Raw genomic sequence first — 22,634 nt, forward strand, 5'->3', positions numbered from 1 at the left:
AATACATTTCTGAGTGGATAGTATCTCCATCCTAGACTCTTGTATGCTGTATAAATGGGAATACAAAATATATATTTTTGAGAGTTAAAATCGACCGCAAAGTTGGTATTCGAGCTGCCCCGCTGAGCCAGCCAGCCCTGAGTGTGTGACATCACAGCAGGAACCAGTTTTAAGGCTGAGGCCTTTTACAGCTATAGACCAAAGTCATATAAATAAACATTTATGGTGAAAGTAAGAAATGCCGTTACCGACTTGCTCAACTAAGACTGATTTCACTTCATTGATTGTGGGTTGACTCTCATTAAAACAGGATGGGTGTTATAACTTATGCAACATACATGTACATGCATGCATTTTCACTGATAAAACGTAAAAGGCTAATTAAATAATCAGATGAACTGAGACAATCACATTCTGAAGCAAATTAAATAATCTTATACCGAAAACTTAAACACACAATACAAGTTACATGTATTAATCTAAATGCAGGTAAACAACGTGTTGTTTTTTTATTCAAATGAGAGTCGGAGCTTACCCGTCTGTGTTCTCGCTTCTTGAAGGCCAATCTTGTGGCCGATTGTTTTTGAAACAATCTGACTTTCAGTTCTTCGTTCATTCACTTCTTCCACGTAAGGGCGAGATGGCAGCAATATCCAGTTTAGAAATCAGACAGCTGCTCCACTCATTCACTGTTTTCTTCATACTGTGTATTCTGCCATTACTGCTTGGCTCAGGCAATTATTAAAACCCATTCCGTCCCGGGTTTTACCAACAACCTTTGGCTCACTCCGGGAGGACTGGTGCAACTGAACTCACTTTCCTTAAAAAAAAAAAATTCCTTTTCTTGTAGTTTTCTTTTTCTTTAATTGTTGATACTGCACGCTCTTTCAATACGGGCTTATAGCCAACACTCCTCAACAGATCAGAGGTCTCGTACGAGTCTTCAGTAAAATGTACAGAGCAGAGGAGCGACCACTTCGTAGGTGCCCAATGTGCCCGTGAACTTCTTGCAAAATGCATCCAAATCTTTGCAGTTTGAACATCAATACAATGTAAATCTAGCTTCTGTCGTGTTGCTGCGCCGGCCAGCAACACATCTCAAGTCAAGTCAAGTTTATTTGTATCGCGCTTTTAACAATAAACATTGTCGCAAAACAGCTTTACAGAATTTGAATGACTTAAAATATGAGCTAATTTTATGATGATGATAATGATGATGATGCCCTTTATTGTCACTAGTCACATGTACCAGCGAAATTAGCCGTCAACCTGTCCGTACATATACAACATACAATTGACATAGGGTAGGTTATCCCTAATCTATCCCCAATGAGCACGCCTGTGGCAACAGTGGCAAGGAAAAACTCCCTCAGACGACATGAGGAAGAAACCTCGAGAGGAACCAGACTCAAAAGGGAACCCATCCTCATTTGGGCAACAACAGATGACATGACTATGACATTAACAATCCTAACATAAAGTCAGCTTCGTTGATGCTATAAACCCCCCACCGACGGAAACCCGAGCACAAAACCGTTCACGACAACCGCAGTCCCAAAGTCAGCAAGTCAACTGCAGCCCTAAAGTCAGCAAGTCAACTGTAGTCCCCAGCCACAAAAGCACCACTGTAAGAGTCCTGAGCGTCCTCCAGGCGCGACACCCAACTGTCCACATGGGGCCGCCCTCCACAGGAGCGATGCGATGAGACTCCAACCAGACACAGGGCACCAGGATGGATCAGGCAGGTCCGAGGAACAGAAGAGGTCAACATCTCGATTCCAGGACCGACATGTAACTCAGAGGGACAGATTGGGGGGAGAGAGAGAGAGAGAGAGAGAGAGAGAAACACAGGTGGTTAGGTATGCCCAATGTCATCTGAATAAGTAAGAACAGTATACATATTGCACTGAGTACAAGTAGGGACTCAGGCAACTAACTATGACAGCATAACCAAAAGGGGAGAGCCAGAAGGTAACACAGGCATGAGGGAGCCCCGGGACATAAAGCAGCCAGCCACTACACCGTCAACAAACTTGAGTGAGCAAGCGAGCGGGGGACTGACAGCATCCATACATCCCAGTTTACCAAAACACTCTATGTCTGAGGACCCTCCAGATTTACACCTTTACCTCATAAACACCATTAACACAAGGCCTGACTAAACAGATATGTTTTCAGCCTACGTAGCATGGTGATAAATTAGCTTAAAATGGAGGATCGGAGTTGCAGTCAGCTCTGTGTTTTAGTATAGCGGAAATGGCGAGGAGACTGATAGGCTTCCTGCTGTGACATTACGGACATGAAGGTCATTCACTCAGACCGCTACCTATATAAATAATTTTAACTGTAAAAATTACTATATTAGATTTATTGTTAATGCTTAAAACTATTCCTGTGCCATTCTTGAGGTCTCAAGGTGAAACGAAAGTGAGGCCATGGCTCTGTGTATATGCTTTAAAGGGCACATCTTGGGTATATTCAGGAGCAAGATCAATGTCTCATCTCATCTCATCTCGTCTCATTATCTCTAGCCGCTTTATCCTGTTCTACAGGGTCGCAGGCAAGCCGGAGCCTATCCCAGCTGACTATGGGCGAAAGGTGGGGTACACCCTGGACAAGTCGCCAGGTCATCACAGGGCCAAGATCAATGTAATTCTCCTATTTTATATTAAACTTTGGTCAAATATCTGTCACATTTTGTGCAATTTTTTTATCCCAGTCAGCTGGGATAGGCTCCGGCTTGCCTGCGACCCTGTAAAAAGCTCAGGCGACAATTTCATATTGCAATGCAAAATCGCTGGCTGCTAACGACCTGGTGGTTTTCTGCAAATTTCTTCAATGTTCTCACGTAATTATTAAAATGGTTAACAGATGTATTGTAGGAGGGTGTAGCAACACCAATCATGATGGGATTAGTACTCATCATTTTCCAAAAGACCAGACAATGAGAGAGAAATGGGAGCACTTCGTGCGAGGCACCCGGAAAAAGCCGAGGACCGAAGCAGAGCTGAGAAAAAGACCAAGAAATTCGGCAATTCACAAGTTGACTGTTGCCAGGGTAAGAAATAAGAGAGACTATACTCTAAATTAGGTGTTCCTGTGTTTGTGTGGTACACAGATAATGTTATTTATTGACACACATAAAAGTAAACAACACGAAAGTGCTGGGCAATAATACACTTCACATGTATCAAGGGATATGCGTGTCAGGGCTTGAGATCTTGGGACCTGTCAAACACATTAAATGTATATACTGTACAACCCTGCTTAACCGATAATGTGTGTAGCTTATGAAATCTTTCTCCTACAGTCGCCAGTACTCTTCTAAATGAAGAAATATATAAATACACAATAGTAATTAGAAAAATATGATTTATGTAGGACGGCACGGTGGTGTAGTGGTTAGCGCTGTCGCCTCACAGCAAGAAGGTCCTGGGTTCGAGCCCCGGGGCCGGCGAGGGCCTTTCTGTGTGGAGTTTGCATGTTCTCCCCGTGTCCGCATGGGTTTCCTCCGGGTGCTCCGGTTTCCCCCACAGTCCAAAGACATGCAGGTTAGGTTAACTGGTGACTCTAAATTGACCGTAGGTGTGAATGTGAGTGTGAATGGTTGTCTGTGTCTATGTGTCAGCCCTGTGATGACCTGGCGACTTGTCTAGGGTGTACCCCGCCTTTCGCCCGTAGTCAGCTGGGATAGGCTCCAGATTGCCTGCGACCCTGTAGAAGGATAAAGCGGCTAGAGATAATGAGATGAGATGAGATGATTTATGTAACAATAGATAGATGAGCATTGATACATGAATCCATGGGTTTAGAAGCTCAGGCGACAATTTCATATTGCAATGCAAAATCGCTAGCTGCTAAATTTGGTCTACACAGACTGTGCACTGAATCCATGCAAGCTCGCGCAGCCTGCTGGCGCTTCCGCACGTGACGTCACGAATCTGGCTCCAGACTCCCTTGGGATTTTTCCAGAAACGTTTGGTTGTTTTATTTTTTTTCTGCTGTAGACAGATGGCCTTGTGTAAAATTACCCTTCTGGATGAGTGTGTAAAGGGACATACTTTCATATAAAAAACCACACTAAATTGGTCCAGGATATGCACTTTAAAGTGCATATCACGGGTAAATTCAGGAGCAAGGTCAATGTAATTCTCCTATTTTATATTAAACTTTGGTCAAATATCTGTATCATTCTGCATTCTCTGCAGTTTTTTTACCTTGCGCAATACCAGAAAAATTCAGTTGAAATCAAGCCATTTGAGGCGAATTGGTCCGCCTCTGAAAAAACTTGGCATTTGAATTTCCCGGCAAACATTGATTTTCGTGACGTCACGTGCGGGACGCCTCCTTCTGAATCCTACGTCAGTGCTGGTTTGTTTATGAGAAAACAATCTGGTGGTTTTCTGCAAATTTCTTCAACGCTATCGTGTAATTATTAAAATGGTTAACAGATGTATCGTAGGACTTCTACTACGTCTACTTTATTAATTGATAAAGCGTATTTAAATGCATCACATCAATATAAATAAAACATATAAATACAAGTAATATAAAACTTATAAAATAAATAAATAAAATAAATAAATAAATAAAATTAAAAGTTCAAGGCTATAAATAATATATATATATATATATAATTTAAAATTTCCTAAAACCACCTTCCATTTTCGGGCGGCACGGTGGTGTAGTGGTTAGCGCTGTCGCCTCACAGCAAGAAGGTCTGGGTTCGAGCTCCGTGGCCGGCGAGGGCCTTTCTGTGCGGAGTTTTCATGTTCTCCCCGTGTCCGCGTGGGTTTCCTCCGGGTGCTCCGGTTTCCCCCACAGTCCAAAGACATGCAGGTTAGGTTAACTGGTGACTCTAAATTGACCGTAGATGTGAGTGTGAATGGTTGTCTGTGTCTATGTGTCAGCCCTGTGATGACCTGGCGACTTGTCCAGGGTGTACCCCGCCTTTTGCCCATAGTCAGCTGGGATAGGCTCCAGCTTGCCTGCGACCCTGTAGAAGGATAAAGCGGCTACAGATAATGAGATGAGACCTTCCATTTTCAATGAGGTGATCACGTAAAGCGGCCTTAAATTTTGTGTTATCCTCTATATTAACAATATCTCCTGGGAGCCTATTCCACTGATTAATCGCTCAAGGAAAGAAACTATTTGCATGCTGATTACAATTTGAATGTGGCTGTAAAAAAGTCATAGAGTTTCCACCCCTTGAAATACCAGGTAGAGGAGTAAGATACAAGTCTCTCTCGATATCAGTAGTCCGATATACAATCCAATGAAACATAGCCAATCAAGAGAGAACTCTTCTACCTTCAAGGGATGGCCACTCCAATTTGTTGAGCATATCAGTTACTACCCCTGGTTCCCTCGAATAATTATTAAAACACAATCTAGCTGCGGTACGTTGAATCATATCAAGACGATATATGTCTTTTTGAAAATAGGGATACCAGGCAGAATTTGCATATTCTATCTTAGGTCTTATTAAACTACAATAAAGTTTAGATTTGCAGGTTGCAGAGACATTTCTAAAATTCCTTCTGATGACACCGAGGGTTTGTTTAGCACTAGATGTAATGTGTGCAACATGCTCTGACCATTTTAGATTTTCAGAAAGTATAACACCTAAATAAGAGCAGTGATGAACTCTATCTAAGCTATGATTATTGAGGACATATATTGTATCTTGAATACCGGGTAGTTTTCTTGGTGGAAAAACAGATAGTATGACATTTGTCAACATTGAATGACATTTGCCGATCTTTTTCCCACTTGCTTAAAGCATCTAGATCTTTCTGTAGATGCTGCCAATCAGTCAGATTATTTATGGTATGATATAAAAAACAGTCATCGGCAAACAATCTTATTGTTGATGTAATACACGAAGGCAAGTCATTAATGTAAATCAAGAACAGTAATGGTCCTAGGACTGTACCTTGAGGGACTCCTGATGTTACAGAGCACGGATTTGATAAAATACCCTCCAAGGCTACCCTCTGTGTTCTCTTAGTGAGAAACACTTTGATCCAGGACAAAAGGCTGCCTTGAGTTCCATAATGGCTTAACTTACAGTATAAAGTAATCTCTGATGGGGTACTCTATCCAAAGCTTTAGAAAAATCTAATATAAAAGCATTGACTTGTTTCCTAGAATTGACTGCACTAACTAGATCATGTAATGCTGTTATAAGCTGGGTTTCACAATTCCTCCTTTTACGAAAACCATGTTGAAAATTACTTAGCACCTTATGATTTTCTAAGTGTTTCCAAATATGATGGCATATGATATGTTCCATTATTTTAGATGTTACAGAAGTAAGGGATACTGGTCTATAATTACTTGCTAGAGATCTTTTCCCTTTTTTGAAAATTGGAATTACATTAGCTATTCTCCAGTCATTTGGTAACACACCTTGATCTAGTGATTGTTGAAAGAGAGAAGCCAAAATGGGAGCCAACTCTTGTGACAGCTCTTTCAAGATACGTGTTGGCACACCATCAGGTCCACTAGCCTTATTTACATTAAGGGACTCCAAGAGTTTCTGAACCCCTGAGAATGTAACTGTTATTTGATTCATGTTTGAAGATGACAAACTAGGATCTAAACTAGGCATAAAGTCAGAGTTCTCCTTAGTAAAATTCGAATGAAAATAATCATTGAGAACATTTGCCTTACCATGACTATCTGATACAGTAACATTACCTTGCGCCAATGTATTAATTCCTATGTTATCTTGTCTTTTAGACTTAACGAATCTCCAAAATTTCTTAGGTTGATCTGGGCTGGGTGTTTCAATTAAATCATTAACATAATCCCAGTATGCCTTATTAAGTTTCTTCTTATAAATCATACGAGTATTTCTATATGTTGTCTTATCTCCTTCAGACTCTGATCATTTTTGAACATTATATAGCCTCTGTACTTTCCTGTTCAATTTCTTCAAGCTTGGACTAAACCAAGGAAGATTCTATCTTATAAATGTCGTCTTGGATGGAACATATTTCTCTACAAGTGAGATTACTTTAGATTTAACAATGTCCCAATTTTCCTGGACTGATCTAGTGTAGAGACTATGTAAGAAGAATGATCCAAATTCCAACATATCAAATTTCATGTGTGTAAAATTTGCTTTGGAAAACAAGAAAATCTTTCTCTTGGATGGTCTTGGTCTTTTGGGTGAGAGTAATGATTCAATCCTTACTATGTCATGGTATCCAAAACCAGATTGCACTACAGCAGAGTTTATGAGAGTAGAATTTCATCTCATCTCATTATCTCTAGCTGCTTTATCCTTCTACAGGGTCGCAGGCAAGCTGGAGCCTATCCCAGCTGACTATGGGCGAAAGGCGGGGTACACCCTGGACAAGTCGCCAGGTCATCACAGGGCTGACACAAAGACACAGACAACCATTCACACTCACATTCACACCTACGGTCAATTTAGAGTCACCAGTTAACCTAACCTGCATGTCTTTGGACTGTGGGGGAAACCGGAGCACCCGGAGGAAACCCACGCGGACACGGGGAGAACATGCAAACTCCGCACAGAAAGGCCCTTGCCGGCCCCGGGGCTCGAACCCAGGACCTTCTTGCTGTGAGGCGACAGCGCTAACCACTACACCACCGTGCCGCCCAGAGTAGAATTTGATGTAAAAAATAAATCTAAGATTTTTCCATCTCGAGTTGGATCTTCCACAACTTGTTCTAAATTATAAGTGCAGCATAAATGTAGCAAATTCTCACAGGCTATAGAGTATGGACTATCTATTGCGATGGTATTAGTTTTCCAGCATACAACCCCGATTCCAAAAAAGTTGGGACAAACTACAAATTGTAAATAAAAACGGAATGCAATGATGTGGAAGTTTCAAAATTCCATATTTTATTCAGAATAGAACATAGATGACATATCAAATGTTTAAACTGAGAAAATGTATCATTCAAAGAGAAAATTAGGTGATTTTAAATTTCATGACAACAACACATCTCAAAAAAGTTGGGACAAGGCCATGTTTACCACTGTGAGACATCCCCTTTTCTCTTTACAACAGTCTGTAAACATCTGGGGACTGAGGAGACAAGTTGCTCAAGTTTAGGGATAGGAATGTTAACCCATTCTTGTCTAATGTAGGATTCTAGTTGCTCAACTGTCTTAGGTCTTTTTTGTTGTATCTTCCATTTTATGATGCGCCAAATGTTTTCTATGGGTGAAAGATCTGGACTGCAGGCTGGCCAGTTCAGTACCCGGACCCTTCTTCTACGCAGCCATGATGCTGTAATTGATGCAGTATGTGGTTTGGCATTGTCATGTTGGAAAATGCAAACTCTTCCCTGAAAGAGATGTCATTAGGATGGGAGCATATGTTGCTCTAGAACCTGGATATACCTTTCAGCATTGATGGTGTCTTTCCAGATGTGTAAGCTGTCCATGCCACACACACTAATGCAACTCCATACCATCAGAGATGCAGGCTTCTGAACTGAGCACTGTTAACAACTTGGGTCGTCCTTCTCCTCTTTAGTCCGAATGACACGGTGTCCCTGATTTCCGTAAAGAACTTCAAAGTTTGATTCGTCTGACCACAGAACAGTTTTCCACTTTGCCACAGTCCATTTTAAATGAGCCTTGGCCCAGAGAAGATGTCTGCGCTTCTGGATCATGTTTAGATACGGCTTCTTCTTTGAACTATAGAGTTTTAGCTGGCAACGGCGGATGGCACGGTGAATTGTGTTCACAGATAATGTTCTCTGGAAATATTCCTGAGCCCATTTTGTGATTTCCAATACAGAAGCATGCCTGTATGCGATGCAGTGCCGTCTAAAGGCCCGAAGATCACGGGCACCCAGTATGGTTTTCCAGCCTTGACCCTTACGCACAGAGATTCTTCCAGATTCTCTGAATCTTTTGATGATATTATGCACTGTCGATGACGATATGTTCAAACTTTTTGCAATTTTACACTGTCAAACTCCTTTCTGATATTGCTCCACTATTTGTCGGCGCAGAATTAGGGGGATTGGTGATCCTCTTCCCATCTTTACTTCTGAGAGCCGCTGCCACTCCAAGATGCTCTTTTTATACCCAGTCATGTTAATGACCTATTGCCAATTGACCTAATGAGTTGCAGTTTGGTCCTCCAGCTGTTCCTTTTTTGTACCTTTAACTTTTCCAGCCTCTTATTGCCCCTGTCCCAACTTTTTTGAGATGTGTTGCTGTCATGAAATTTCAAATGAGCCAATATTTGGCATGAAATTTCAAAATGTCTCACTTTCGACATTTGATATGTTGTCTATGTTCTATTGTGAATACAATATCAGTTTTTGAGATTTGTAAATTATTGCATTCCGTTTTTATTTACAATTTGTACTTTGTCCCAACTTTTTTGGAATCGGGGTTGTATATCCCCTCCTAAGTTGAAATCACCACCAAGAAATATAAGAGAATTACCTGCCTTCTTCTGTAGTCTGGAAACGGAGGAGTCAAGTTCGTTTATTGCCTCAAGTGAACTATTTGGATTGTAGAAGGCTCCAACATATACATGCTTTTTAGTACCAAGTGAGATCTTAATCCAAATTGACTCACTATCAGAGGAGAGGTCATCAAGTTCTTGACAAGACAGATCCTTAACTGCAACTAAAACTCCACCATAACCATCCAGTCGATCCTTGCGGAAGACCGAATAATTAGGAGGGAAATATTCACAAGTTTTAATTTGAGAGTTGAGCCAAGTCTCAGTCCCAATTATAACATCTGGATTTTCACTTTCTATAAATGCCTGGAGTTCACTGTGCTTATTCTTGATGCTCTGAAAGTTGATATTATAAATATTCAACTTGTGCTTACGTTGAGGTTTTCTGTTTGTAATAGATCCATTAGTAGGCAGTTTATCTTGTGATGGTTGGTTTATCGGAGATGAAGTCAAGTTGGACAAGGGTTCGAAAGAATTTGATGACTCCAAGGAAGAGATAGATGTATCCAGTAGAGTACCAGAATAATTTGAGATGTTACATTTTGGACACAACCAGAGACAGGATGAATTTGCCAAGTTTTCGTACAATGAAATACACATTTGAAGACAGTTAGCATGATGCCAGATATCACAGGAGTCACATTGTATCCCACGTTGATTTGACTTGACTGGTTTTGAGCATAAGCCACATGGATATTTCCAGTTGGGTCCCGGGTTAGTGCTAACGTCGCCGCAGAGTAAAAGAAAACTATATATAAGTCTATCTTGTGATTTAGACAAATTCAAGATGGTGGCTCGACTGACTCTAGTTCATCTGCAAAACGTTCTCAAAAAAGCTTCTTCACCAGAAATTAACTCCTCCAGGTGATCTTCTTGGTAAAATGAATTTATATTAGTAAAATGTACTAGTTTCAAGTTAATATAAAGGGCTAAAATTAATAAAAGTAGCAGAGCCTGAAATGGACCAGCCATTAGGAGGGTGTAGCAACACCAATCTTGAAGGGATTAGTACTCCTCGTTTCCCAAAAGACCGGACAGTGATGCCCCTTTTCCACCAAAGCAGTTCCAGGGCTGGTTCGGGGCCAGTGCTTAGTTTGGAACCGGGTTTTCTGTTTCCACTGACAAAGAACTGGCTCTGGGGCCAGAAAAACCGGTTCCAGGCTAGCACTAACTCTTTGCTGGGCCAGAGGAAAGAACCGCTTATGTCAGCGGGGCGGGGGGCGGAGTTGTTAAGACCAACAACAATATCAAGACCGCGAAAGGTCGCCATTTTTAAGCGACGAGAAGCAGCAGCTGTACAAACACGAAGTCATCCATTATTATTGTTGTTGTTGCTGCTTCTTCTTCTCCGTGTTGTTGTTGCTTCGATGTTCGCGCCAAGGTTTATGCAAACGCAGCGACGTAACTGACATATACAGCGATGTAACTGACGTATACAGCGACGTAATGACGTGGCTCCCCTTAGCACCCCGAGCTATGGAAAAGCAAACTGGTTCTCAGCTGGCTCGCAAGTTGAACGAGTTGTGAACCAGCCCTGGAACTGATTTGGTGGAAAAGGGGTAGCAGCCTGCTGGCGCTTCCGCAGGTGACATCACGAATCTGGCTCCAGACTCATCTCATCTCATTATCTCTAGCTGCTTTATCCTGTTCTACAGGGTCGCAGGCAAGCTGGAGCCTATCCCAGCTGACTACGGGCGAAAGGCGGGGTACACCCTGGACAAGTCGCCAGGTCATCACAGGGCTGACACATAGACACAGACAACCATTCACACTCACATTCACACCTACGGTCAATTTAGAGTCACCAGTTAACCTAACCTGCATGTCTTTGGACTGTGGGGGAAACCGGAGCACCCGGAGGAAACCCACGCGGACACGGGGAGAACATGCAAACTCCACACAGAAAGGCCCTCGCCGGCCACGGGGCTCGAAACCGGACCTTCTTGCTGTGAGGCGACAGCGCTAACCACTACACCACCGTGCCGCCCTGGCTCCAGACTCCCTTGGGATTTTCCAGACGCGTTTTATTTTTTTCTGCTGTAGACAGATGGCCTTACCCTTCTGGATGAGTGTGTAAAGGGACATACTTTCATCTAAAAAAAAAAACCATTAAATTGGTCCAGGATATGCACTTTAAGACTGTACCACCTGTTGATGAGCGATTTGGAATAAGTAACCGTCGGCGCTAGGACCTGGTCTGCTGCGCGCGACCAAGAGGGGGGAAAAAACCGAGCAAGCGCTCGCGCTGGAAAGCTGAGGAAAAGCGACATGCTAACGGGTTTAAAGCTCTTAAAGGTTTCAAACGAGTAAAGACCAATAAAAGCTTTATTTTTTATTTATTACACAGTACTGAAAACCAAGCTTTGCCTTTCTAGCTCCGTTTTTGCGTGAAAAATATAAAATAAAATGTCTCATCTCCAGGGATATAGCGGTTAAAGGCAGATACACACCTGCTCATCAAGACTTCAGCCTTATTCTTACCGATATGTAAGTAAAACACACACACACACGCGGTTAATTCCTGTATCACTGGTTTATGGTCAGTTTGAGTGGGAAATGTAGTGTGCAGTAAGAGTGTGAAGGAGCCTGACTGGGACACCGGTGTGAGGGCGTTTTCTCACTCGCTCCCTCTGTTTATTTAAGTTTGATTTGTAACGGTTCCATCAGCTTCTGCGCTCGCGCGACGCCTGTGTGTGAGTCATCACGGTGAATCGGTTCATTTTTCCGAACGACTCTTTACGGTGAGTCGATTCGCAAGTATGAATGAATTGAAAGTTTTTGGCAAAGTTGTCTCTTTTTCTTTCTTTCATTAAATTCCTACCAGTGCTGCTATGCTACTTTTGATAACAATAAAAACTAGAAAGGCTCTCGGTAGAGTATACACCTCAGCTAAGCCACATCAAAATCAAATCACTTGAACCTGGGATAATACTAAAGTATCCATCCATCCATCCATTATCCATAGCCGCTTATCCTGTCCTACAGGGTCGCAGGCAAGCTGGAGCCTTATTCCAGCTGACTATGGGTGAGACATACCTGGACAAGTCACCAGGTTATCGCAGGGCTGACGCAGACAACCACTCACACCTGCATGTCTTTGGAGGAAGCCCACGCAGACACGGGGAGAACATGCAGACTCCACACAGAAAGGCCCTCGTTGGCTGCTGGGCTCGAACCCAGGACCTTCTTGCTGTGAGGCGACAGTGCTAATCACGACAGCACCGTGCATACCCATCCATCTTATCCTGTTTTACAGGGTCGCAGGCAAGCTGGAGCCTATCCCAGCTGATTATGGGTAAGAGGCAGGGTACACCCTGGACAAGTCATCGCAGGGCTGACCCTGATTACTCGTATTCACACTCATATTCACACCTACAGTCAATTTAGCCTAACCTGCATGCCTTTGGACTGTTGGGGAAACCGGAGCACTCGGAGGAAACCCACGGAGACACGGGGAGAACATGCAAACTCCACACAGAAAGGCCCTCGCCAGCCACTGGGCTCGAACCCTGGACCTTCTTGCTGTGAAGTGACAGCGCTAACCACTACACCACTGTGCTGCTCATAATAAAATCTGTTCACTACTTTTTGAGAACAGACAAAAAAAAAAAAATCCTGGATACGCATACATGTCCGTCCATCCATCCATCCATAGCCGCTTATCCTGTCCTACAAGGTCGCAGGCAAGCTGGAGCCTTATTCCAGCTGACTATGGGTGAGACATACCTGGACAAGTCACCAGGTTATCACAGGGCTGACCCTGACAACTATTCACACTCATTCACACCTACGGTCAATTTAGAGCCACCAATTAGCCTAACCTGCATGCCTTTGGAGGAAACCCGCGCGGACATGGGTAGAACAAGCAAACTCCACAGAGAAAGGCCCTCGCCGTCCGCGAACCCAGGACCTTCTTGCTGTGAGGCGACAGTGCTAACCACTACACCACCGTGCCGCCCTATATGTCCATCCATTATCTGTAGCTGCTTATCCTGTTTTACAGGGTCGCAGGCAAGCTGGAGCCTATCCCAGCTGACTATGGGTGAGAGGCGGGGTACACCCTGGACAAGTCATCGCAGGGCTGACGCAGACAACCATTCACACCTACGGTCAATTTAGAGCCACCAATTAGCCTAACCTGCATGTCTTTGGAGGAAATCCGTGCGGACACGGGTAGAACAAGCAAACTCCACAGAGAAAGGCCCTCGTCGGCAGCTGGGCTCGAACCCAGGACCTTCTTGCTGTGAGGAGACAGTGCTAACCACTACACCACCGTGCTGCCCATACATATCCAGATTTACATAAAAATTTAATCGATTGTTGCTTGGCCCATGGTTCACCTTTCCTCGAAATTTCATCAAAATTCGTTCACTACTTTTTGAGTTACATTGGAAACAAACAGAAGCAAAAACATAAACATAGCATCACAATAGCATGATCCTGTGTTCAAAGAAGAAACCAATCTTTGATCACCTATTAATCATTCAGTTGAAAACAAACACGAGCATTTGTATCAAAATCCAACCATTTAAGCATTTGTTTGTTTGTTTGTTTGTTTGCATTCATAGGAAATTGATGAATGGTTGAAAATGAAATGGAAAGGCATCGATGAATACATTTAGTTCATGGCATAATTATTTACGCCAAACATCTGTAATCTGAATCTTAGTGTATTTGTCAAAGTATTGAATTTTTAAAAATGTGGATCCTTTGTGTTTATTCCTGTCTTATTGTGCATGTGTTCATGGTATGTATTACTGGCAATTAAACTGGATTTGAATCATAATATGATAATATATTTGGTTACAGTATATATCACCATGCAAACGTTAGTTCTTACCGTGCAGGGTCGAAATTATACCTTTGAAGGGTTTGAAATAATGTTTATGCTGGGATCATACTACATGATATTTTTTTTCATGATGGTCACTGTGTCATATCAGGCGATCATAATGTCTTAAATTCTTGTTGTATCTGGTTTGGGAGACTGGCAATACTATGAGTTTGACCCCTGACTGATCGTTGTTCAAGTCCCTGTGTGTCATCAGGGAGGACGGTCAGTTGTGGCTAGCAAGGAGCATGTTGTAGGAGCTGTCAAACTAGGCAAGAAAAAGAGACCTGCTAGACTTTTTGTCAGGGTGTTGTGGGACGTCCCGGATGCCACATTGCTGTCCTTTAATTATGTCATAGTACATGACCTGTTTGTTGTTCCTGATGATCATATTCAGGCCGAATACTGGGAATTTGTTGACTATAACAAAATTGCGTCAAAATTAGGTAGTCTGATCTTGGCGTTACTCATTGCTAAACTATTAGATCTATGATTTAATAATGGCACTTTAAAGCTAGACGGCCTTTCGATTTCATAAAATCGGTGAAATTTAGTTCCCTCTTAAATTTGGTCGGTGTGATGTGTATTTCTGTAATATCTCAAAAAAAAAAAGGCCATTCTGTGTCTGAGAAGTTATTTAATTTAAGTTTATTTCCGAGCAAATAATGTGCATGAAATCGCTCGCTTCAAGCAGACAGAGGAAGTCCGTGTGCACATGCACAGGTTTTTCTTCTTCTTTTGGGTTTTACAGCAGCTGGCATCCACAGTGTTGCATTACTGCCATCTACAGGTTTACCTTTGAGCGTGCACTGACAATTCCATCATTCTGTCACTAAACGAACAGCTGATCACACCGAGGTGCTCGCTGACCGCTGATATTTATTAGTTTGGCCCTGCGTTTCCTTTCCTTCGTATATAACAACGTCTTTTCTTCTCGCTTTCCGTTACTGTAGTCAGTCTTTGACGTTTCATTCGCAAATTTGTATCCCACAATGCCTTGTACAAACAGGGAAAGCCCACCACGTCATGCATGATGTAGTATCTTGTTATTCGGTTATGGCGAAGCAGGAACAAATAACAGAGAATTTAGGGCCATGTGGTTCTAAATTCATTAATTTAAAAAAAAAATACAATTGCAAGTCTGTGATTCGAATTCGGTAGCTTTCGATCCACTAAACAAAAATAATTGGGCGTTGAGGAGAATTATTTTTTAAGACCTACACTTGAAAAATATGAAAGGCAGTCTAGCTTTAAAGTTGTCTGTATTGTTTATTTCCATACTAACGAAAGGCGCAACTGAATAATCTGTGTAATGGGCAATTCCATGTAAATGTCAACCTCACCATGCAAAAATAAAGCAACATGTAATACATCAAAACCACTCCCAGAGATATCACCTAGGCCTGTATTTTACAGATGTGAATAAGTTGAACCAATTTGTCACATTTTGATCACCTAATGTCACTGTCAGTCTTTCTTTCTTGTAATGTAAACCCCAAGCTAAAATCAACTTTGATCATGTACGATTCTATATTATTGCCACAAGCCACAGAAATGTATGCTGAAATCCACAAAACAGCAAAACAATAGTTATCCTAAATATTATTTAAGAACTTTGATAGTTTTAGCTGATATTTAGAGTTTTTCAAAGGGTTATGGTGGTTAAATTGCTGATTTTTCTAAACATATGCCATGTCTATTTCAGATGCGTCACATCCATAACGGAATTTCGTCACATCCATAACGCTGACTTTTCCTTCCGAAACTCTGCATGAAATACAAAATATTTTAAACAAAGATTTTTTAATATTCACCTTGGACCCCTCTATCAAATGGATATCTCCATTTCGACATTAGGTTTACAATTTCACAGAGTTTGATAAAAATGTACAGTCACTCAAGAAAAGTGATACTTTTTCTGTCACATCCATAACGCATCTTTTATTGGCATTTTCTGGCATGCCCTAGATGTACTATGGGAATTGTTCTTGTTCTATCACTTCTCCAGTATGGTACAGCCTTAAAATGTGCAACACCTGTTTAAATACTGGGAGAAAATAAAACATGCACTGGGTCATTTGTTGCCATTTTGAGTTCAAGTGTTGCGTCCATAACGCTGGAATTGCTCTAATCTCTGAATGACTGAGTGAATATGGTTAATACAGGAAAGAACTGGATTATATCTGTTAAAACGTTCCTTTCAAAACAAGAGATACATGCGTATACATTTGTGCACGTCTGTTTTATTAAACATGCGTGCTTTCTGCACAGGTCTGAAAAATTCATTGCAAAATTGTCCAAAAACCTCAAAATGTGTATCCGCAATATTGATGAGCTGAATATCGAATATCGGTGCAAACTGTACAGACAGTCAGTCTGAGTTCAGGTTAGGGGGTTGTTCAATGAAGCAGTATGTTAGGATCACGATCAGTGATGTTCTGATACCCTTTTTCTGACGGTATCAAGATTTTCAGGCGTCACACATCAGTGTGTTCGTTGTAAGTGGTGACTAGTACAGCTCGATTCATTTAAACGGGTCTGATTCGAAAGAGTCGATTCAGTAAAGTGAGTCTTAATGGACATCGGTAGTGAGTCATAACTGCCCCCTCCCTCCTACCCACGCGCCACAGAGCCGTCGGTGAGCACCAGCTTCAGTTCATTACCCTTAGTTCGGTTTCATTAAGACGAGGTGGTGATGTGAAATTGTAGTGAAGTGTGGAGAGAAGTTTTAAGTGCTCATGTAAAAATCTGCCATGTTTTTATTCGCTGCGTTCCCATTTGTCTAAATTATACTGGTGCGTTTGTGGTGGTGTTTAATTCATTCATTCACCTTCAGTAGCGCTTGATCCTGGTCAGGGTCGGAGTGGATCCAGACCCATCCCAGGAACACCAGACGCAAGGTGGGACATACCTTTAAAGCTAGACAGCCTTTCGATTTCATAAAATCGGTGAAATTTAGTTCGCTCTGAACTGTGGCTGGGAAGTTATTTAATTTGACAGGATTCCTGAGCAAATAAAGTGCATGAAATCGCTCGCTTCGCGCAAATGGAGGAAGTCCGTGTACGCATGCGCAGGTTTACCTTCTTCTTTTGGGTTTTACAGCAGCTGGCATCCACAGTGTTGCATTACTGCCATCTACAGGTTTACCTTTGAGTGTGCACTGACAGTTCCATCGTTCTGTCGCTAAACGAACAGCTGATCGCACCGAGGTGCTCGCTGACCACCGATATTTATTAGTTTGGCCCTGCATTTCCTTTCCTTCGTATATAACATAACGTCTTTTCTTCTCGCTTTCCGTTACTGTAGTCGGTCTTTGACGTTTCATTCGGAAATTTGTATCGCACAATGCCTTGTACGAACAGGGAAAGCCCACCACGTCATGCATGATGTAGTATCTTGTATTCGGTTATGGCGAAGCAGGAACAAATAACAGAGAATTTAGGGCCATGTGGCTCTAAATTCATTAATTTAAAAAAATAAATACAATTGCAAGTCTGTGATTCGAATTCGGTAGCTTTCGATCCACTAAACAAAAATAATTGGGCGTTGGGGAGAATTATTTTTATGACCTACCAAACCTAGTTTGGTCCTGTGTTTTCTTTCCTTCGTATATAACATAACGTCTTTTCTTCTCGCTTTCCGTTACTGTAGTCGGTCTTTCATGTTTCATTCGCATCCTTCATTTTTCTCTCCCGTTTTTCAAATTTGTATCCCACAATGCCTTGTGCGAACGGAGAAAGCCCACCACGCCATGCATGACTTAGTATCTTGTATTGGGTCATGGTGAAGCAGGAAAAAATAGCGGTTCTTAGGGCCACGTGGCACTAAATTCATTAATTGTTCTATTTTAAAAGAAAACTAATAAAATTGGAAGTCTGTGATTCGAATTAAGTTGTTTTTGGTCCACTAAACAAAAATAATTGGGTGTCGGGGAAAATTTCTTTTTATGACCTACACTTGAAGAATATGAAAGGCAGTCTTGCTTTAAACGTGACGCCAGTCCATCTCGGACGATATGCAGACATGATGCCCATTTCTTTACGCACCTCCTTGCTGAGTTACGCACTGTTTGGAAATTTCAAGTTTAATGACATTTATATATCTCTATTCAGTGTCTGTGACTTTTATGTCAGGATTTACCCTGGGAAAGTTTCATGCATTCAGTGTGGGGTTATGCAGTTGCTCGAGTCTGTTTTCTGGGCTCCATCTTCTCGTTATGCGACTTACGGTACGGTGGTGTAGTGATTAGCACTGTCGCCTCACAGCAAGAAGGTCCTGGGTTCGAACCCAGCGGCCGGCGAGGGCCTTTCTGTGTGGAGTTTGCATGTTCTCCCCGTGTCTGCGTGGGTTTCCTCTGGGTGCTCCGGTTTCCCCCACAGTCCAAAGACATGCGGTTAGGTTAATATGGGACGGCCTTGGGCTGAGGTGCCCTTGAGCGAGGCACCTAACTCCTGACTGCTCCCCGGGCGCTGTTAGCATGGCTGCCCACTGCTCTGGGTATGCGTGTGTGCTCACTGTGCATGTGTGTGTTCACTGCTTCATATGGGTTAAATGCAGAGAGGAAATTTCACAAGTGTGTGATTAATAAAGTTCTTTCTTTCTTTCTTTCTTTCTTTCTTTCTTTCTTTCTTTCTTTCTCACCTTCTCGCTCACTGTGGTTCACGCCTCAGAGATTGCTAGATTTTTCTTGAGTCGAGGTGTTTTTCAGTAGTGTCCAGACCACCACCTTTTTCTGTCGAATGTAATGCTTAAAAGTAAAAGACGACTTAAAAGTGAAAAATAAGAAAATGACGAATGCAATAATATGTAAATGAGAATATTGCAAGCGTTGAAATATACCCTATATATAAACATTTAATAAGAGTTTATTATATTGAAAACTTTGCTGCATGATTACTCCTAGTTGAAATTATTGCATTCGTCACTACACATTTGGTTTAATTTAACCACGTGGCTTTCACCCGCGTTATTGAACAGCTTATAAAATAGCACTTGATCCAGTGCATCCCATTTTTAAAAAAAAATGCCCAATTTCTTTAAATTTAAACACCTTTTGTGATCTGTCTGGAAAGTGACAAATATCATGATTGTGTTTGTCTAGTTCATTAGGACACCCTTAAAAATGACGGAAGTGTTCGTATAGTGATTCTTGTGCTTACACGCTAGCCATGTTTCACCAACTAGGTGCACAATGCAAGCTATAAAATGGGGGGAAAGTTTAAAAAAAAAAAAAAACCCACCTCATTTCTATGAAATATTGGATGCCCATGATCTTCAGGCCTTCAGGTGACACTGCATTAAAAACACGTGCACCTGCGATGGTATGAGGGTGCTTTAGTGCACGTAGTATAGGTAGCTTGCACAGCTGGGAAAGCACCATTAATACTGAATGATATATACAGATTTTGGAGCAACATGCTACCATCCAAATGACATCTTTTTTCAGGGAAGACCTTGTTTACTTCAGCAAGACAATACCAAACCACATTCTGCACATATTACAACTGCATGGCTCCGTAGTAAAAGAGTCCGGGTGCTAAACTGGCCTGCCTGCAGTCCAGACCTGTCTCGCATTGAAAACATTTGGTGCATTATGAAGTGCAAAATATCACAAAGGAGACCCCGAACCGTTGAGCAGCAAAAATTGTATATCAGGGAAGAACGGGCCAACATTTCTCTTTCAAAACTACAACAATTGGTCTCCTCAGTTCCCAAACGTTTAGAGTGTTGCTAAAAGTAGAGGTGATGCAACACCGTGGTAAACAAGTCCGTGTCCCAACGTGTTGCTGACATCAAATTCAAAATGAGTAGTTTTTTTTTTTTTTCAAAAAAGAATAAAATTTCTCAGTTTCAACATGTATTATTTTGTACTACTTATACTATTTTCAATGAAATATAGGGTTTCCATGTTGCAGTTTGATATGTTAACTTATAACGATGGACCTCTTTTTGTATGTCTTTATTTAAATATCAGGAGAATAAAAGCTCAAGGGAATATAATTACTGTTAATGTGTCACTGTCAGCGGCAAAAAGAAAAATGGAGATGTCGGGCAAAGGAAAAGGCTGCACTTGTACTAACTCTACAGTCCCTTTCGGGCTGTGATTAATCTCATCATGAAGACGGGGCCCTGCATCTGCAGTGTGCAGTCTACGAACAGAGTCACCGCAAAACTGATAAAGACCACACAAAATTAGAACCGCAAGACAGTCTGGACATCGAAAATGAAAAACTGTTGAAACTTCAAGAAGAAAAACAAAAAAGCAGATAGACGTAGAAGACAAAATACACATACCCTAAGATGGAATGTTGTTGAAAAACTGCAGCACAACCTAGACATAAAGATATTGTACGCCAAAACACACACAGGGAAATCTTTCCTGATGGCAGCAGAGAGCAGACAGGCTCCTTCCTTTCTGATAAAAAGACATCATTGGTGGAAATAAAAAAAAGCAGAGAGAATAGTGTTAAAATATCTTTGTTTAATTTAAAAAAAAAAAAAAAGGCAACCAGACAGCATGGCTTTTCAGCCCAATTTTCTTGCTGCAGACGAAAAACAAACAAAAGATTTGTTTTTATACGGGTGTGACTTGAGATCATTGCATGATGCGGCCATTTTGGTGCCAAAGACAGCCAGCAAGAAAGTTCTGGCAATGTTTAAAATTTTTGATTAAAGTCTCAGACTCTTGACTAAAAACCACCAGTACAAGGATGGCAAAGGATTACTCGAAACTCATGAGACATGCTGCATTCATGTGCTATGGGAATTATGGTAAATACCAAACGCCGACATGGAAAACACACATGAACGCCCCCTCTTGTGGTATTTTCCACTGGGCAACTCGTAGAAAATTTTGATACACGAGTTGCCGAGATGAGATGAACTTTAACCTTTTCAACATGGCGGCGAGCGGTACAAGACACTTGAATGCTAAGCATTGTACGCTACTAAAGTTTTTTTTTACTCGTACTAGTGGGTAGTTTTTGGTGTCTATGCAATGTTGCGTCATTAACAAGTGTAATATAATACATTAGAAATCCGTTTCCTTTAAAAATGCATTGTTATGGTTTGTTTTTACCTATCCAGAGCAGACGCTATTGCTAACGATAGCTAACTAACTATTGCTAACTTGAATCTGGTCCACCATCTTTAATTTGTCAACAACAACAAAAGCATGTGAACACAACACACTGGTAAATACCACTTCCCAACTGGAAAATATCATCTTCCCATAGCACATGAACGCAGCAACAGTTACGAATAAGGTAGTGGGAATGGCAAAAGGCAAATAAAACAAGCTGTTTCCGTTTATGCAAGCCCATTTTCTGCATGAGCTTTGATCATGCCGATCGTTGATGTAAGCAGAACGTAATAAACGTCTTCCGTCGCAGATCTATTGCTGGAGGATGTTCATCATCTACTCTGACGCGAAGGACACTCTGCTCTAGAATTCAGCCAAGATTTTATCAGAATCTCCTTGAACAGTATGACAAGTGGTGATCTTAAAACTCAACAGTAATCGCACCGTATAAAACCAGCTGTACAGGCCGTTTGTATTGTACTAGCCGTGATTTGTCACAGAACTTGGATCAAATGAGAACATGCAACTCTATTCATAGCTGGTCACTACCCACAGAAGCCTGCTGTCTCTCCTGTCCGACAGAACATGTCATAGAGCAGGAACCTAAGGAACCTGCTTTGATGTCAGGTGTGACTCCGATGATCAAGCAATGGTTGGCAAAACCACCTACAGTGGATATAAAAAGTGTACACACCCCGTTAAAACGATCGGTTTTTCTGATGTAAAAAAAATGAGACCACGATAAATAATTTCAAAACTTTTCCCACCTTTAATGTGACCTATAACCTGGACAATTCAGTTGAAAAACAAGCAAATCTGTTCAGGGGAAAAACATAAATAAAAAACATACAATAAGCCGGTTGCATAAGTGTGCAGCTCGTCTCAATTCAGATAAGAGCATATTTCATTATGGAAGTACGGTGGACTGTTCCTTTAAACTAATACTTTGTTGAAGCACCTTTTGATTTAATTACAGCATTCAGTCTTTTTGGGTTCACACCTGCCATCAATTAAAATGACTCTGATTAACCCCAAATAAAGTTCAGACATTTACTCAGTTGCATCCTCCAGCAAAAGCCAGCATTCATAGAGAGCTTACAAAGCATCAAAGGGATCTCATTGTTGAAAGGTATCAGTCAGGAGAAGGGTACAAAAACATTTCCACGGCATTAGATATACCATGGAGCACAGTGAAGACCGTCATCAAGAAGTGGAGAAAACATGGGACAACAGTGACATTACCGAGAAC

At 41.6% G+C, this 22,634-nt stretch overlaps 1 protein-coding gene across 2 annotated transcripts in view; it reads left to right on the forward strand.

The window, feature by feature from the left end:
- Positions 1-11,750: 11,750 nt before the first annotated feature.
- The window catches only part of rab27b (RAB27B, member RAS oncogene family), a 174,643-nt gene continuing 163,759 nt past the window's right edge, over positions 11,751-22,634 (forward strand). The window contains exons 1-2 of one of the 2 annotated variants that reach the window (XM_060934997.1): positions 11,751-11,768; positions 11,895-11,960. In XM_060934997.1, the coding sequence (XP_060790980.1) occupies positions 11,959-11,960 (2 nt within the window). In that variant the 5' untranslated portion in view covers positions 11,751-11,768; positions 11,895-11,958. Of the gene's footprint in view, positions 11,780-11,894; positions 11,961-22,634 lie in introns of both variants that reach the window. The other variant, XM_060934995.1, reaches the window with a different exon arrangement.

Source organism: Neoarius graeffei, chromosome 12 (assembly GCF_027579695.1).
Source record: "Neoarius graeffei isolate fNeoGra1 chromosome 12, fNeoGra1.pri, whole genome shotgun sequence".
NCBI classification, from domain to species: Eukaryota; Metazoa; Chordata; class Actinopteri; order Siluriformes; family Ariidae; genus Neoarius; species Neoarius graeffei.